This window comes from Pezoporus wallicus, unplaced genomic scaffold (genome assembly GCF_028554395.1).
Source record: "Pezoporus wallicus isolate ANWC-B61680 ecotype Strahan unplaced genomic scaffold, APGP_CSIRO_Pwel_v1 contig_8269, whole genome shotgun sequence".
Classification (NCBI taxonomy): Eukaryota; Metazoa; Chordata; class Aves; order Psittaciformes; family Psittacidae; genus Pezoporus; species Pezoporus wallicus.
This window is the reverse complement of record NW_026635013.1, coordinates 127,186-145,951: the sequence shown is the minus strand read 5'-3', so window position 1 is coordinate 145,951 and position 18,766 is coordinate 127,186. Positions and strand designations below refer to the sequence as shown.

The 18,766-nt window shown below is 42.6% G+C and overlaps 1 protein-coding gene across 2 annotated transcripts; it reads right to left on the bottom strand.

The window, feature by feature from the left end:
- Positions 1 to 207: 207 nt before the first annotated feature.
- Positions 208 to 14,942, bottom strand: DHX40 (DEAH-box helicase 40). 2 transcript variants are annotated; one of them, XM_057410319.1, is made up of 17 exons: positions 14,799 to 14,942; positions 13,989 to 14,134; positions 13,539 to 13,658; positions 12,107 to 12,337; positions 11,857 to 11,923; positions 11,015 to 11,146; positions 9,545 to 9,644; positions 9,010 to 9,096; positions 8,337 to 8,519; positions 7,696 to 7,776; positions 6,841 to 6,998; positions 4,576 to 4,690; positions 4,180 to 4,288; positions 3,768 to 3,862; positions 3,157 to 3,226; positions 2,526 to 2,754; positions 208 to 707 (listed from the first exon to the last, which is right to left on the bottom strand). In XM_057410319.1, the coding sequence occupies exons 1-17, from the start codon at positions 14,935 to 14,937 to the stop codon at positions 568 to 570; spliced, it is 2,202 nt and encodes a 733-aa protein (XP_057266302.1). In that variant the 5' UTR covers positions 14,938 to 14,942; the 3' UTR covers positions 208 to 567. The 2 variants fall into 2 exon arrangements, with proteins under 2 accessions (XP_057266302.1, XP_057266378.1); XM_057410395.1 differs by having other exon boundaries at positions 208 to 704.
- Positions 14,943 to 18,766: the final 3,824 nt, after the last annotated feature.

The window sequence follows — 18,766 nt, the reverse complement described above, 5'->3', positions numbered from 1 at the left end:
CTGTACATGGTACAGCACAATACAGAGCAGGACCAACACTGTCTGCAAGAGAGAACATTGGTGGCAAATGTCCTTTTGAATTTAGATCCCGATAGTTCTGTCATTAAAAGAGCACTTCATACACTGCTCAGGAAAATGTGTAGAGCATGAAGACTGTATAGCCACAATCATACAAAGTAAAATGGATAAAAGTGGCAGTTCCATTCCTTAAACCTTTAAGAAAATTTTATTATTAACAGCAACGAGACCACCAAGACCTTTCTAAGTCAATTAAATGCTACAGAACTGGCCCCATACTAAGTACCACGTCTTCATTCCCATTGAGGGGATGGGCACTTGAGGCCACTAACTTGTTGCCAGTGACATGTAGCAACAAAATTCACCTTGGTAATTTTTCCTTGCTGGATGCAGCAAAGGAAGATTGTGTTTTATGCTTCGGTACTCAAACTTACCACAAAGCAGAAGCTTTCCTTCGTTCTGGTTAGACATTTTGCATTATGCAAACGTACCCAGAACAACTGCACCAAACTGCTTCTCCTCCTAGTGGGAGCAGAGAAACCACAACTATTACCCCATTTCTTTCAATGGGCCACTTAAACCCTGGGCTTTTTGCTGCTTTCTCTCAAGGTAGCGAGCTCGGGCATCTGATATTGACTGATCATCATTCCTTCTCTCCATCTTCTTTACAGAGTTGTCCATGACTCCTTCTGGAGGGAGAAAAAGAGAGAGAAATACACTCTTCTGTGTCAAAGTAAACCCCAGCATTACAGTTCCTACTATTTGTAAAATACCCAAGCCCTCCAGCAGAATCTCCTATGTTTTTCAAGTCCCAGTCAGTCATTTGAATGAATTCCAGAGAGGACAGACTGTAACTCAGTGGGAAAGGGAAAAAAGTGAAAAATAAAATAAAATCATTCCTTAATTCCCATGGCAATTTGTATCTGGGCTCATCTCATCCCCAAACAGATCTCTTGCTTTCTATTGAAAGAAATACAATGCATCTTGTGTCCTGTGCACCTGTTTCTCCTCTAAATTACATATCTCAGGCTGATGTTTAGGCAGGAGAAAGACTGCACGATCTGTATAAATTTCCAGAGGTAGGAAAAAGGGAGAGGATAACATACAGATAAAGGAGTGGGAAAGGCCAATACTCCAGATCACACACCATTAGAAACACGCTCCCCCTGAGCTGAGACCTTGGGAGTGCTTCTCCCAGAAGAAAAGCAGGAAATATTTTCAGTTAAAATTTACAATAATAATAATACTAGAAAAATCATTCAAAGACTCTGAGTGCATAAATATTGTGTGAATGAAGCAGTCACTGCAGCCTGTTCCCAAGGCTCTGGAGCTAGGCACCATATTCTTCAATATGAGGAAGAAGCTTTAATCGTCATTCATTATTGGAGTATTTGTAATTATTCTGTCTTGGAGTCAAATAATAATTCAGCTCATGCTACAGCCCTTCCTTCCATTGGGCACTAATGAAGCCTTTGGCAGCTATTCAGCCACCTATCTATAACAAAGCTCCCAGAAATACAACATCTGTAAAGTCAATACTAAGCTCAAATTAATTTACAATTGCCTGATGAAGTGAAAAAGTTAAGGGGGACAAAAAGAACAAACCTCAGCTCCTTGGGCTTTATCAAAATACATGAGGCTCCTCTGCATTATCCAATACTACAAATATACTCTCCAGAAAAATTATAAACAAATCCAATTCATGTTTTTAGCATTTCAAATAGTTGTTTGATACAATAATGCAGGACAGAAAGAGACAGTGAGCTGAGCATAGGAGTCTACATTTTTTGTATTGTTAAGAAAACAAGAGAATTTCTACAGTCAGTGCCTGTACTGTACAATAAATCAATGTTTTGAAAGGGTCATCTCAGGAGTAAGGGGGCCCTTTGAATACTTGGCTGCCTGGTGAAACCTGCTGACAGAGGAATTCAAAGAATGTCAAGCAGCCACATCAGTTAGCAGGCATCAGTTTTAATTAAAACTGACTATCTAAACATATGGCATTAAGTTCCTTGTCAGAATGAGACATTCACCAAAATGTAACACTTTTCTCCATGTTTTTTGTTTGGTGGGGGTTTGGGGTTGTTTGTTTTTTTTTAATTCCTGCCACCACCCCATAGCCCTTAGAACTTCTCTCTCTCAGGACCGTATTATTTTGGGTATCTATGGCTAGATACCCTTCACAAACTTAAATAACAGTCACACTCAAAATGCTTTTATTCAACTCTGTGTTAAGTTCTGCTCCTGTCAGCTACAGTAAACCAGAAGAAGGGGGGAGCATGATAAGAACCAGTAAGCAAACACCACTACATCCTGCACTGCAGAGGCAGGGAAATAAGGATTGCAGAGCTGTAGTAAGACATGAAAACAGCTAGATCTACACGTATCAAATATGTTAAGCACATCCAGATTAATACTGAATGCATTTAGTTGCATAATATACACACACGTCCAAAACAACCCTGGAAACTATACATGCCATAGCTATGGAGTAGTAGTGCGCTTACCATACTGCCTCTTAAGGTCCTCCTTATTTTTCCACTTGGTTATTTCCTCTTCAGTTACTTCTTCCCGTGCCACACTGCTCAGTTCATACGCATCAATCTGATGCAATCTGGGCAACAAGTCTTTGACCCATTCATAGCGAATAGGACATACTGTCCGGACGTAGATTTTGGATGTCACTGTGACATCATGGAAGATGATCCACTCAAGGAGAGTCTCCTGGTTGTACAGCTGAAAAATAAAAAGATTATTTCAGAACTGGTAAAAGAATCTTTATTTCTAAAGCATCCTCCACTGGAATATCTTCCAATGCAGACACAAAAATGAGAGAAAGCTGATGTTACCTTAAACGTTCAGATAGGGAAATTAAGGCATATAGACTTCCTTAAAATTGCTCAGGAATTCCAAAGAGCCAGAGAAAAAACTTCAGCATATGTCACACTCGTTTCATAAGCCAAACATTTACTAAATTTGAAGAAGTGAGGCTTTTCCCCACTCTCAAGATGAACACTGATGCTTCTCCTGGCCGTAAGTCAGGACAAACCAAACAGAAGAGCAAGTGTTTGCAGGGACCAGCCTCTTAATCCTTTTATAGAACCTTTGCCATTTTATTAACAAACTTTGGTTACTTACTGTAGATGAAGGATGGATATACACTACGCTGCCATGTCCATCCATTGTGCAGAATGTCTTGGCTGCAGATCTGAAAGGTTTGGGGAAAAAAAAAAACCAAATTAAAAATGATGAAACATGATTAGACAGCAGCACTACACTAAACTAAGCAAATCAGCAGCAGTATAGAAGAAAATACTCAAATATATAGCAAAGAAAGATCCTTCCAGAATTAAACTGCAAAAAAAAAAAAAAAAAGGAAATAAAATATAACTAATTTACTGCAGAAACATTGCAACATAATGCAATAATAAACAGGGCTTGTGATTGAGACTGGAATTGACAGCCATGATAACTGGAGATTTCCAAGACCTTTAGTTTCATATCTGGAACTACTCATCACCTTGCAAGCTCATTTCACAGACAGAAAAAACTACTGTTCCAAGAATGTAATGAGAATGAAAAGCAGTGTACTCACCAGGCATCTAGCCCTGTGCAGAAACACCACCTTCAGCTGCAATTGCTGCTTTTAACATCACACAGCCTTACTGTTCAGTTTCAATATGCAGGTACACCTTTAAAGAATATGTGTAATATCTTTTCCACTCAATTCTGCAAACTTCATCACTTACCTCCTAGCTACATTGATAAAGTATCCTGCACATAGACATCTTCTTAGTATTTCAGTTTTGGAACCTTCAAATGTCTCTTTAGGGAAGTCTGGCAGCTATGTAAACAGAAGATGTGAATTAGGATCTTTCCTAAAAAAAAGTGGCTATACTCCTTCCACCCCATGGATTTTAAACTTTGGATTTCTCACCATACAGAAACCACATAGAAAGGAGAAAAACCCTCTTCTTGCTTGTTACCAGCATCATATCTGCTAGTTACAGAAGCTATAAGAAGGATGCTCTAATAAATATTTAAGTGGATTAGTTTCTACTGGAGAAAGACAGCAACCATCTGGCAAAGGCTCAGTAGTCCAGTATATGTCTCAAATATAAACTTAGATAACTCAGTGATATTAAAAAAATCAATTTTTACCTGTTTCAGTTTACTGATTATTTCCCGAAGCTGTTTTTCCACACTAAAAGCAGATTTTAAAGCTCTCCAATGGATCCAGTATTTCTGGCACCAAGCTGAAGGAGACTTGCTGAGAACAGAAATACTTGTATTATAAAGAAGCCCTTTGTCAGCTGCAGGCAGAAAGTTGCCTCTATTTTTGTTATGGTCTTACAAAGAAGGCAACTTACACAGCCAGCTACTTTGTTTGTTTAAATAATAAGTGTCTTGACAGAACTTACAGATCACAATAACAAACAAATCTGCAATTAGGTATGAGTACATACACATGCATGTATAAAATATATCTAAAAACCATCAGCAGCTGGGAGTAATGAGCAATGCATAAACCACCTAATGTAAGGAATCATGTTATACCTTGCTTTGCACTGTTCAAAAATATTTAAGAGGGTTGCAAAGTCATTGCATCCTCCCACTTGTGAGGAAAGTTCCTGGTGTTGAAGCTCAGCCTCCTTTTGTTTCTGAGGATCACCTAAGGAAATAAGTTACATCTCATGTTAGCAAAGTAATTTTTATTTATCACCCCTACTTAATTTTCTATTAGCACTCTTCCAAAGTGTGTTTGACAGCCTTGGCTCTTTTCATGTTATTTTCTAATCTGTCTCTCCTCTGCAGCTGCATTTACTGTTTTTCCTCCTTCTACTACTACTGAACAAGAACAGGTATACGCTAATAAATCTGTGATTAATTTCATCACTCAGCACTAGAGATGAAGAATTCCAGACTCCTAGAAAGAAACATTCTATTCATTTCTCTCTTACAATCAATTCAGATGTTGACATGGAAATATGTCAGAGCAGTGACCTGAAACAAACAGCTCACAGGGGTCAAGTGAAAGTTTTGTCCTGAGAGAAAAACAAGACCGTTGAAACCACCCCATCAAAGCACAGTCTGATCTGTTTGTCCTCGTACTCAAGTGACACAGTAATGGAAATCTTAAGTAAATAAGAGACTATTAAAAATGCAATCTGTGAATTTAGTGGGAATTTACCTTCACTAAATACTGGGAATGTACCAGGCAAAAGCAACATTTCCAAAGTGTTACTTCAAGATTTAAATACCCAAAGAATTTTGTCCCCAGAACAACCCATTCCTCTTAGCAGAGAGGGATATGGCTGCAGAGGTAAACGCATCCTTTGCTGCTCTCCTGCAGACAATGCCAGAAGTTTATGGGTATCAAAAATAACACCAACAAATTAAGAAAGCCTTTTCATATACATAGTGCACATGAGCAAGTGCCTTCAGGATGGGAGTCTCTGTGTCTGTGTCCTAATGTACGGGGTTGCTGGAGAGTAACGAGCATGCTGTGTGTTAGCTAGCTGAACAGATAACAAGGGCATACTGCCAGATGGAGGATGGGAAAGCAAATGCACATTTGTGGGAATGGCAAAGACCCCAGAGCAGAATCCAGGCTATCAGTACTGTCAGCAGTGTCTTTAGCTATTGCACTAATGGGCACAGTTAATAGACTACAGAGATAACTGGAAAAAAGCCAATGAATGACTAGAAAGGACAAAGGTCTCCCAGAAATGCTATGCTACCTATAAAGACTGTATGTAGCACATTGAAGGGGAAAGAGGGAGGCAGACGGTAAGGGAAAGAAGGTAGGAAGGAGGAAACAGGAGAGTGAGTTTAGTGCTAGTGAGAGGTGCTAGCTTGGAACCACAGCAGAATTACATTTTCCATCTAGAAAAACACTGAAAATTGAGTCAGTGTTGAGCCTCTCACAGTAACTTCACAGGTTTATTTGGTTAAACAGAGTTATTGAACAGAGAAGTCAATTCAGAGGCAGCAATCCCATTTGTTAAGAACATTAATCAGTCCCTGTTGTCTGTACTTAGACCAACAGCAAACCATCTGCTGTAGTGCAGTTTGGATTTCTGGAGGTGTTTGGTGGGGTTTTGGGGTGGGTTTTTTTTTGGTGGGGTTTTTTTTTGGTTGTATTTTTTTGTGGGTTTTCTTTTTCTTTCCCTCCTGTGACACAGTTCCCCCCCTTACAACCTCTCAGCAATCCATTCACCCATATGCTGCTTTACAGCTCACAGCCTTAAGACAAATACAACTCAATTCCATGCTATTTTGAAGTCACTGGAACAGCAGTTGTCCAGTTCCTAGTGTCCAATGTGCCCTGACTCCAAGACTACAGAAAGCTATAAAAGCATTCGAGCAAAGTACCATTATGTGTTTGTCCTAATCTTACCATTCTTCTCTACAGACCTGCTACAATGTACTGTGGGAGACAAGGTACTGCACTTGAGGACACTTCCTCACACTGTAACGTAAGTGTTTTTTAAAGAATTCATTTAATGTCTCTCACCAGTGTCGGGCCCAGCTGAAACACACTTGCTCCTTGGCAGCAGTATCCTTACACTGAAGTAAAGGCTTGTGCTACCATTGTTCAAAATACAGAATCAGTACCTGCTTTATAACCTTGAGATACACCTATAAGATACTGTGGCCTCACAAACTATTAGCACCAAAAACTACCAAGGGCGAAGCTGCAGGTCTCCCAGTGAAGCATGTGTGCTGCCTGACGATTGCCTGGTGGGACAGAGATGTCCCTGTCCAAGCAGAATTCCCCTCTCTAACCAAAGCTGTGCTTTGGGATAAGGGGCTTCCTACCTGGACGAATAAAGACATTTTCCACAGACAACATGGCTGCTATGGGAAGCAGCAGGTCTTCACAGTCAAGAGAAGCAGCTTTTATGACAGCACAGGTCAGGTTGGGAGGGAGGGGAAACTGCACCAGGAATTCACCCAGTCTTGTCACGTGGCCTCTCCTTATCCCAGGAAAAAAAAAAAAAAAAAGATTCAAATACCAAATTGAACAAAACTGTGTTTAAACATAAATCAGAACATGCACACACAATGCCAGCCACCATATACTGATAAAGAGCACGAAAGAAGCATTTCCCTCTGGACTGTTGCAACACCACAGTCTGTGTGTGCCCAGGTAGGTGCTGGAGACATGAAGCAAATGTCACTAGCAGAAGAATGTTTCACCTTTCTCCAGCTTCCTTATACCTGCTCCATGGCAGGCAAACCCAGCTCTATGAGTTTACCAGATGCTTAAGATTAAGAGGGGTTTAGTTTATTAAAGAATTCCTGGAAGCTTAGGATAAGATCTCACTTCCTGTCCTATGCTCCTGGATGGGCTTCACAGCTATTGCCTAAGTACCTTCATCACAACAGTCTGGGATCTGCTGTCAAGAACTACAGCACACAGAGCTGAGATAATTTGTCTGAGGTCACTCAGGAACTCCAGGGCAATGTGGAGAAATTATTCTGTACCTCCCAAGTCCTAAGCCAGACTCTAACCCTAATTTTACAGGCAGTATATTAAAACAGAGTTGTTAACTTCCTGGTCTAATAAGGAAACATATTCTACTGCTGGGGGAAGTACTTTAATCCACACGAACAACTCCCTAACACCAGTTAAACCATTAAATTCTTGTAGAGACTACACCCCTTTTTTACCTGTCAATAGCATCACACTGGTAAAGTTCTTTGAGAGCTTCTAAAATATGCCTTTCTTCAGGACAGTCCAAATAGGGAAATCTATAGTAAAAAGTTAAGATTAAAAAACAGAAAATAAAAAAATCTCACTGTTCAGACTCAGAAAAGCTTTGTTAGTTTTCATATTTCTTAAAATATTGTTCTAAACTTCCAGTACAGGTTTGTGACCCAAGTGCACATGAGCATCTTCAGCATATGGGCATGTAACTACATGTACAGCCTCAAGCTAAAGAATTACCATGACAAATCCCAGCATGGCACTTGCAAAGATGAACTGAATTCTCTGCATGTGTATGATTCTAAAATTAGACACTTCCACAGAGATGAAGCTTTTGGGATATAAAACATGGCTATTTTAAAGGAACACTATTAACTACTTAATTTTGGAGAGAAGGAGCTAGTTTTAGCAGAACCTCAAACTGAACTGGGGCTCAGGATCCAATCTGGCACTAATGACTGGGGAGAACAGCAGAAAAGCTGATTGTATCCAAGTGCCACAGCTGGCCAGAGACAATCCTGCCTCCTGCCAACAGGCTGTTGGAGCCTGTGCTGCCTTGCTGCTGACAGGAAGAAAATGTTAATCCCCCCTCCATGGAGGTTACCTTATGACATCATGCACAGAAAGGCACTTCAAGGTCAGGATGACAGATGTCAGACTGGTTCTCTTGATCTCTGGCACAGTGTGGTCAGGCATGCACTGCTCCCAGAATTCTTTGCTGTACAGCCGATAGCTCTTTCCAGATGATGTCCTGCCAGCTCGGCCAGCTCGTTGCTTTGCTTCGTTCCTTCCAAACAGAAAAGCAGGGGAAAAAAAACAAACTCTTGATCCCTTCCATTATTATCCAAAGCAGCACACTGTAACTATGATAAATTAATAGCAATTTCTATACTTGTAGATGGAAGATATATTACACTGTGCAGCAACTGAGAACTCCAGCTATACAAGAACTAGCAGCATGAAGAAGCACTTCTGTACAAGGGAAGATTTTTTTTTAAGCTTCTCTGAATCAGACTGTTGTATTCAGCAAAGAGAGGATAACGTGTGAGCCACTGTTCAGACTACAGTCAATGCATTGTCAATTCCTTCTTACTGCGTGTAACTTACAGAAAGTTTTGTGTCCTGAACCACTTTCTGCTTAGCAGCAAACAAGAAGGCTTTAAATTATGAAGCCTCAAAGCCACCCTACACCCCTTTTTTATTAAAGATCATCCAACACACTGTATTGTCAGAGCAACGCCGAGAAGCACCAAACACGTGACCTTTTTAAAACTCACTTTGAAATGGGAACCACCTCCAGTATGTCCAAGCCAACTCGGGGGTTATGATTCAGCTGCTTCACAAATCCACTATCTACTACATATCTGAAAAAGATTCATACTCTGTCAGAGGAAAAAACAACAGAGGTCTCAGGAGACAGACAGGTAACTGCCACATGTATGTAATCAAAGCGAGAGAACACATTTACCCTACAACTGCTGCAAACAGGTCATTGCACTTTGCTGTTCAGCTGCAGCCCTGCAATGGTTCAGTCTACAGGATGTTACAAATAATACCTCCCAGCACCCAAGGAGACTATGTTCATTTAAAGGAGCTGAGATTTGGTTTCATATTAGGGTCCAACAAAATTAGTCATCTGTAAGACTACATAATACTATCAAGGGTTTTATTATTCAGTACGTAAACAAAAAAAGGTAACAGGTAATCATTGGGCAGGTGTAGTAGTGGAAGGAATTCAGACACGTCTTTTCAAATTTAGTAGAACTTCCTAAATTCCCTGTTACAGCTTTTAGGAAGAACAGGAAACAGTACCTGACTCCTTCAATCGTCAGAGATGTTGCAGCAATGTTTGTCGATACCACACATTTTCTAATGGCTCTGGGAGCTGGCAAAAATATTGTTTTCTGTTGATCTAAAATGACAGTTGGTCAGTCAAAGAATGCTGTGTTACAATGTGCTGATTTCAAACCGTATCTCTAACGCTGCGCAAACTCAAATGCTTAGTGAAAGTCAGTTGAATGAAATCAGAAATGAATCACATAACATTCTAAAATACAGATTTGGCTCTACTTTAGCACATACCAGAAATCAAAGAATATCTTCTTTACTGCTTGCAAAAATCAAGATTTTGAGATCAAAAAAGGCCAACCCTCCTGGATATTTCCTAACCCAGAACTAGGAAAAACAAACAAGATGGTCTTAATAGAATCTTCACAAAGGATTTGAAAGTTTTTAACAATCAGAGCAAGTGAAGGTGAAGATTCAGTTAAACGCTCCATGTTTCCAGCAAGTCTTATTTTAACATGTAACAAAGCTGCATGTGCAGTTTCTATTAATACATTTGCCTTTCCAAAGAACAAAAAACGGGAAGTGGAAATTCAGCTTTCCCCTGAAATTTTCTCACTCACAATACTTGAAAAATATAAAAAACTCTTTAATTAAAAATTTCTCTTGTGCATCTAAACATATTCAAATACAACAGCCTCTTAGAAACTGCCACTAAATAAGCAAGCAAAATACCACTCTCAGTCAGGAATCCAACACCTATCATGGAGTAAGGAAGAAGCTCTACCTTTCTTTTATGCAACTTTTCATTTTGCTCATTCAAGAAGGTAAAAGTTTTGCTCCCTCTCTGCTGATCATTACCAGTTTTTTCCTCACAGCAGTACTTCCACATGGAAACTGTTGTCCTGCTCTTTTGAACACTTATTCAACCTCTTGGCATTCTACATACCACACCCTCACATTTAACCACCACACTAAAGTTCATCTGAAAACACAGTGTCTGTGTTCAGTAAAGGTCAAAAGGCCTTTTAACTTTTTGAAACCAACTGTGGTATTGCTGCCAAATAAAACAGACTCATTCTGATAACCCGTACTTTCTTGTATTGTGTGACACGCAACTACTTCTATCTTCCCTCACAGGTCTACTCTCATCACAAAAAACCTACTGGTAATATAATATGTTTTCCATATAAAATAAAAAGTGCCTAAATAAGACATCTGAAGTTTTAGTTACACAATATCCCCTTTCTAAGCTGGAGTCCTCAATGCCATGAATTTTATCTGCAGGATTCTGTGCCAGTACACAGAAGGCTAAAGTTTGATAAGTTTATGAACATGACAAAAAAAACCCATAGAGCTACAGTATTGTAACAAATGGGTTAATGAATGCCATTTTTTTCCAATTACAAAACAAATGCTTGATTAGGATACTATTTATAACAACGCTTGCAGTTAACATTTATGGATATCAAGTTCCATATTATGTCATGCACTGACCTGTTGACATTGACCCATATAACGGTAAGATAAGCAGGCCTTCAATAGATCGATCATGTACTTCATACCGGTAATCAATAGATTCTGCTTTCTTGAAAAGTAAGTCACAAGCTCTTTCTATCTCAATTTGACCTAAAAAAACATACAAGAGCATGAAAACACCTTATGTAGCTGCAACTCTGCCTTCCTAGTTTGCAGCATCTTGAAACAAGATTGTTTTGCCAATGTTACAAGAATCATCAATACAATTACAAGAAGGAAGAACTATTTGTGAGAGTTAGATAAGGAGGTGACATCCAGTCTTACCATAGTACCTCTCACCAAGGCTTTTCCTTAAAAGATGAATGACTAAGTGCCTGGCCCATACACTGATGTAGGGCTTTGCAGCTAAAGAAATTTTCCCTTCCTGAATTAGCAAGAAAATAAGATAGACAACATGGACAACACGGAGTAAATTTGGCATAGGAAGAAAGGATTTTTAAGCTAATGTCTTCTTATCTGATCTCATAGACAGGGATATACCTAAACGTACTCTGAAAACTGTCACTTCACAGGACTCTGTGTGCCAATCTGCCACTTTCCCTGATAGACAACATGGACAACACGGAGTCATAGGAAGAAAGGATTTTTAAGCTAATGTCTTCTTATCTGATCTCATGTATACCTAAACGTGAAAACTGTCACTTCACAGGACTCTGTGTGCCAATCTGCCACTTTCCCTTCTCTGCTTACTGCTCTGCGACAAATTAGACAGTAATTGGAAGGACTGCCTTTTTGGTTTTTGCTGGCAGTGTCATGCTTCACTCGGAAAAGCCATCAGTTGTTGAAAGAAAAAATCTCACCTGTCAGAAAAACCAAGATATCACCTTCTGGTTCATTTAAGTGGATATCCAATGTCACTTTTACAGCCTGAAACAACAAATAAGTCAGTAACAGCTGGAATCTCACTCTAAAACTCGTAGAACTAATTCATCCCTATACCTGCAGAGATGCTAAAAACACAGCAATATAGCAGCTAATTCTTGTGGTCTTTCACATATGATAACCACACCAGAAGAACACAACACAGAAACAAAGTAAACCAGGCCAGACCTCTGTAACATACGCCTGGCTGCCAGTGTTCCGGGGGCTGAGCAGGTTGCAGAATATCGACTTGACAGGATAACTTCTTCCTGGAATATGCAGCACTGAACAGTGTCCAAAGAACTCAGAGAGCTTGTCTACCTCCAGGGTGGCTGACATCACCACCACCTTCATTGCCATCTTCCTGTCTGGTGGTTTCTTCTGTAGAAATAGTTTCTTCAGCAAACCAAATAAAATATCCTGACAGAAAACCAGAAATAACTTCTATTAGTGCCCCAGTTTACTAAGAAGTGCCTGATGAACTTGGAAAGGACTGATTTTATCCTGCTAGTATAGTGAACACAGAAAATCACATTTGCAGGGCCTAAGTGATATGCATACATGCACGTCCCCTGGCTGGCTTGTAAGCACACAAATTGGTTTCTAGAATATAATGATTTTTTGTCAGCTCTCCTCACTGCCTATAACCACAGTGAGTGCAACTTAAAATCCTTTGGTTTTCATTTTTGTACTGTCACACTCAAGCCATTTACAAGCAGTTACCTAAGACCCATTTAAAAAAGTCATCACCTCTGTCCAGCATACGTTACCTGACTGAATGTGCACCCTCCTTTGCTGTACTATTTATTGTTATGACTTCAGCAAGTCTGTTTTACTCTGCAGTGCTCTGGATTAAAAATCTTAGAAACAGGTGAAGGAGCAGAAACTTCTTACATCACCCTAGCTCAATTACTTGCAATACTCTCAGATGCTTGAGGGCAGAACTGGGATTCAGAAAGCATTTTCCTTTTTTCCCCAGCCGGACTGGCAGATTATCTGCTGAACTGGTAGGCTGTTTTGACGCACAACATAATCTATTGAGGACTGAGTGACTTGAGTCTCACTTCACTTGCCACAGAAGGGTTAGAGTGACATTTGATAGCTTTTGGTACTTAGGTCAGTCTAGATACTTCCGTGAACCCAAACGCCTTAATCTCTTTGCACAGGCACATACACACCCTAAGGAACATTAGGCCTTACAGTGACAGAGATGTTTTAGGGGTTTGGTAGTTTGTGTGTGGCTTGGGGTGTTTTATATTAGGATTCTAGAAAATTTGCATTCATTGTGCTGGCTTCAAATTCCTGGAAATTCGGGGAAAGTATCCAACAGTCAACCAAGTTTTAACTGCTTTCAAATGCAACAACAGCTACAATTCCAACAGGATTACATGACACATCTTATTTGCAGATTATGCAGCATGTCATAAACAGAGAACACAGCAGCAATTCCATGGTCTTAGGACAGCAAAGTTTAAAGCACATCCATGTGAAGTCAGTCAAGGTCCTTTCCAACCCAAACTGTTCTGTGATTCCGTGACTGTGCAGAAGTGAAAGAAGGGTATAAAGAGACCCAAGTAAAAGAGAAAGTAACCCAAAAAGACAGATATAAGGTGCCACTCACAGTGCTGAGGCTCCGCTCATGGGCTTCATCCAAAATGATGATACTGTACTTGCTAAGAAGGGGGTCTACCAGTATTTGCCTCAGTAAGCAGCCATCTGTCATATACTTGATGGCAGTATCCTGAAAGGTTTAATTAGACATTAGCTGTTATCCTGAATTTTTACTTCCAAGCAAGCACTTCTACAAAGATCACACACTTGTCCACAACATACATCAAGATCACAGGTGCTTGGAAATGTTTTACTTGTAATGTGTTCAAAAAAATTAAATCAAATGAGTTATATGATATATATAACTGCAGCTTTCCCATAGTTTGGACAGACAGCTTCTCAAGCCTGAGACCTTCTGTGTGCAAAGCCCCAGGAGAGGCAATAGGGCTGTACCACTCCATACCTATGCCACAGCCACTGACCCCACCATGACAACAGGGCCAGGAACACAGAGCCCTACCGTGCTGGTGCAGTCATCGAAGCGGACCTGGTACCCAACGACACTGCCCAGTGAACAGCCCATCTCCTCGGCCACCCGCTGCGCCACTGAGATGGTGGCAACGCGCCGGGGCTGGGTGACACCAATGGCTCCATGCTTGGCAAGGCCTACAGGAGAAACGGGGAGAACACGGACACTGAGTAGTGCCACTCAGTCTGTTTATACACAAGTACCAACATAATACATATATGGCCTGAGTTTCTTTGTTTAAAGGGTTTAATCAATCATAGAATCCCAGACGGGTTTGGGTTGGAAGGGACCCCAAAGCTCATCCAGCTCCAACGCCTGCCACAGGCAGGGACACCTTCCACTAGAGCAGCTTGCTCCAGGCCCCTGTGTCCAACCTGGCCTTGAACACTGCCAGGGATGGGGCAGCCACAGCTTCTCTGGGCACCCTGTGCCAGCGCCTCAGCACCCTCACAGGGAAGAGCTTCAGCCTAAGAGCTCATTTCAGGCTCCCCTCTGGCAGGTTCAAGCCATTCCCCTTGGCCTGTCCCTACAGGCCCTTGTCCCAAGCCCCTCTCCAGGTGTCTTGGAGGCCCTTTAGGCACTGGAGCTGCTCTAAGATCTCCCCTTCAGGAGCTTTCTCTTGTCCAGGCTGAACAACCCCAATCACGTCACCTCCCGTCACCACAGCCCCGGGCAGAGGCCGCGCCCCCACGATGTGACAGCCGCGTTATCCGCGGCTACCTGCGCCCATTCCCACGTCTCGGGGCCGAGGCCGCAGAGCCGACGGGGCTCTTAAGGGCTTCCCCTCTCGGCGGCCGTTACCTGCCTCGAAGAGGTACTTGGGCAGCTGCGTGCTCTTGCCGCTGCCCGTCTCTCCGGTGACGATGAGGAAGGGCTGCTCCTTCACGGCCTCCACCAGTGCCCGGCGGTACCTGCAGATGGGCAAGCTGGCTCCCGCCATAGAAGCCGCGGCCCCCGCGTCCGGGACAACGCAACCCGCACCCCCCGACCCGGAAACACACCCGGAAGCTGCGCCGGCGCGCACGTAATGACATCACTGTTGACGCAGCAGCATGCTGCCTCCTCCTTAAGCCCCGCCCCACGAAGCCACGCCCCTCAACGGGCCGCGCCTCCTGCTCCGGGCCGGGGCGGGCAGCTGGTGACCCGCGCTCTCGGCCGAAATCGTTGTGTTTTCCCCCAAATCTGCTGCGGTTTTTCACAGTGGGACTTGCTCCTTCCTGAGGGACGTTGCCCATGCAAGGAAGCCAGAGGCACCTTTCCTCTGGGCTGCCTCTGGCTCGCCCAAGCCCAGTGCCTCAGCACCTCCAGGCCTGGTGCAGTTGAACTGCGGTGTAAAATCACAGAACCCCAGACGGGTTTGGGTTGGAAGGGACCTTAAAGCTCACCCAGCTCCAACCCCTGCCACGGGCAGGGACACCTTCCACTAGAGCAGCTTGCTTCAAGCCCCTGTGTCCAACCTGGCCTTGAGCACTGCCAGGGATGGGGCAGCCACAGCTTCTCTGGGCACCCTGTGCCGGAGCCTCAGCACCCTCACAGGGAAGAGCTGCCTTACATTTAACCTGCACTCCCCCTCACCATCGACAGGGTGTGGGGAAGAGACATGATGAAGGGAAAACAGCTCCTTAAAACGACAAGTCTCTGTGATTTACCACACTGAGGATGCTTGTTTCTGCTGCCTGAGGCCAGACCAAAGGCCACAGCTCTCTAGCAATGTCTGTGAGCTCACAAAAGGCCTGAAGGTGGCAAGCGATGTACATTGAACTTAACACCAGCCTGCAGTGCAGCTGCCCAGCTTGTGCCTAGCTGGGAAATCCCTGTTCCTGCTCCAGCACAGTGTTTGCACTGTGTCTTGTCTCTATGTCATAACGTTTGTTTCCTTACGAACCCTGTGTCTGTTGATGTTTCACACTCAGGCTATGTATCAATGACAAGAATCACACAGTGAATTTGTCATCATACCGTGACTGAATTTAGGCCACCTACTGACTCCGGTTACCATCAATCACCTCAATTTCTACCTCTGACACAATAGGAGGAATATTCACTGACAGGCTCAGGCATCACTGTGAGGGCTGAGCGCTTGCAATGCACTCTGCAGCTTGGAAAATGTTCCATCAGTCCTCAACGTTGCCAGCTTCAGGTGTCTAATCTGAAAGTGTTTGTTTGGCCTGTCTACAAACTGGCATTGTAAAATCCTGGCAGACAGATAAGCTGGTTTTCTGCCCTTCATTTCTAAAGTAGCCAGAGATAAGACAGCATTGCAGGAACTGTGTCATGACAGTACCGCAACTAGGAGAGATACCTGATGTTACATCTTGGGGTTTATTGCTTTGAGATGTTTGTAACAGTCTGACCAAAAAAAAGAGATTCCCTTCTCTAGGGATGAATCCCTTCTCTAACAGTGCACAAACTGTCCATCAGCTACTGACAAATCATTTGTGCATGGGTCTTTTCTTGCAACATGCAGATTCCTACTTTGGGTAACACTAAAGTGTATAAATCTGCCATTTCTCCCTGAGGCTCTCCAGCAGCAATTACCTGAAATAACTTAAACACTCCTCCATAAGCATGAAGAGCATGTCAGTCTGGCAGCAAGATTACTGTAAGCAGTCTATAGCTCTGTTCATTCAGGTACGTAATGGAACATGCCAATACACTACTTGTTACATCCCTTTAGGAAAGCATATTTATTGCCTCACAATGTACAAATGCTGTGTTGCCACTAGTAACTCACCTAGTTAATGGTGATCACATACACTGCTGTATTATATCTGATTGGAAACTTCACACTTCATTACCCTTTTTGGTGTACATTTACTGGGAAGTGTTTTCATGGATCTATACATCTGCATGAATGTATACACACTTGCACATTCTGCTTGATTTTATTTAAATCACATACTGCTTTTGGCAGGCACAGAGGCAGGTAAGGTTTTTCAATTTTCTTTTTGTCCTCTTAACCTGGGAATAGCAAATTTGGTTTTAATCAACCTCTTTGCAGTCTTGGACTTTGTGCTCTTGGAATACAGTGCCATTCATTTAAGGATTTCCCTCTGTCTAATAAACATTAATGAATCACACTCTACAATTCCCTTGTGATCTTATCTCAGTTTCACAGATGGGCAAAACAGAAACAAATTAAGGGGTCTGCACACAGCACAAATCAAATGCAGGGCTGGAGGGAAAACCTAGTAATCCTACCACAAGTCCCTGCTCCAGTCACTGTAAAAATGTGTCTCTATCCATGCAGCTGCTCTGTCAGTAGCTGCCTTGCGCAGGGCCGCATGGTTACTTTCAGGTTTGCCAGGGAGACTGAAATTGCTCTTTTCCTAAGGTTTAGCTTTACACATAACTGCAGATTCTGTGAGGTGATAGAGGGCTGTATGTCTGCCAGCTTGCTGTGCTGAATTATTCCTGAGGATGTCTTTTTTTTCCCTTTGGAGGAGAGGGTATTTTTCCTGATTAGCAGAGATGTAGTAGGATATGGGGAATATTCCAGCCCCTACTTGCACACCACAGGTTTATCCATCTTCCCAGAGGAAAGGCTTGACTTCCTGTGGAATTTTCTTGCCCTTGCCTTGCACAAAGTGGTCCATTCCATGATGCACACGGCATCCCTTGGTGCCTGTGAAGAAAACCACATCTATTAATTACATTGAGCGAGTGAAGGCAGATAATTGCCTTGTGCCTGGAATCTCTGAGTAGGGCCACTTTCTAGAAGAAAGATCCCCAAGCTGTGATTTCAGTACAGACAAGCAGAATGAACCAATGTTCCCTGCAAGCTGCACTCCTGTCAGACAACCAGCAGTTCTTCTGACAGCCAGGATTTTTGTGACACTGGCTTGTGAGTCATTATTGAGAAAGCGTCATTCTTAAAGCAGAGGATGAGCACTGTAGAAAGAAGGTGTTAGACACAGCAAAAAAACAAAGCCCCTTTTACACCTCCATCTGCTATCTTACAGTGCCGGGCTACAAAACATTTACAAATTGGCAAGTTTTGTTTCAAATTTTGCTCTGCTTGTTAAAAACTGCTTCTTTTTGAAGAGAGAGTCAGCTGCTTTAGCCTTTCTCCTACATAATGAAGAGGTTTTCCTTGTGTTCAGCTCCATGGAAAACAGCAATTTCTAGAGAGCAACCTTCTGCCAGGATAGCCAGGTTACTCATAACTGCATTCAGAGGTTTCTGCTGAAAAAGGCTGCAGGAAATACAGTGCTGGCAGCTATCTGCACTTCTATTGACTTAGCTTGTTTTGTTCAGCAGGTGGCAAGAGACAGTGTATGGTCAGATCCAGGTTAGGAATTGCTCTGCCAGCATGAAATACCAGTATTTCTGTGCTGAGAGAGGATTTGCAGTGTCAGTCTACCATGAAAGCACATCTCAGCTGCAATCCTGTGCATGACACAGCCCCTGTAGAAGCTCCTCAGCCAGATCTCACTTAGCTGCTGCCGGCACAAAGGCTAAGAGAACTGCTGCAGCAATTGCTGTTCCACTTGCTGTTGGCCAGACAACCCTGCACAGCTTGCACTGAAGCTGTAACCCTTACTCCTTCCTGAGCCAGCACCTCCGAGTGTTCCATAGCTCAGCCTGCACATGGCCACAGTGATAGCCCTGACATACAGTGAACCACAGTCACAGATTTGGGTCTCTGTGTCCCTGTTCCTCAAACATTTCTGCACAAACCTCATTGTCTTCAGCACAAGAGACCTGGCATACTCACTGCAAGCCTGAAATGTTACTCTTAAAGGCCTGGGGTTTTAATTTCTTTCAAG

What these genes read in the sequence shown, in the direction of transcription:
- DHX40 (XM_057410319.1), bottom strand. Translation starts at nt 14,937, where the DNA reads ATGGCGGGAGCCAGCTTGCCCATCTGCAGGTACCGCCGGGCACTGGTG. An exon ending in TCGATGACTGCACCAGCACG is followed by an intron (nt 13,659 to 13,988) that starts GTAGGGCTCTGT and finishes TAAACCTTTCAG; the next exon opens with GATACTGCCATCAAGTATAT. An exon ending in GCCAGGCGTATGTTACAGAG is followed by an intron (nt 11,924 to 12,106) that starts GTCTGGCCTGGT and finishes TTGTTGTTTCAG; the next exon opens with GCTGTAAAAGTGACATTGGA.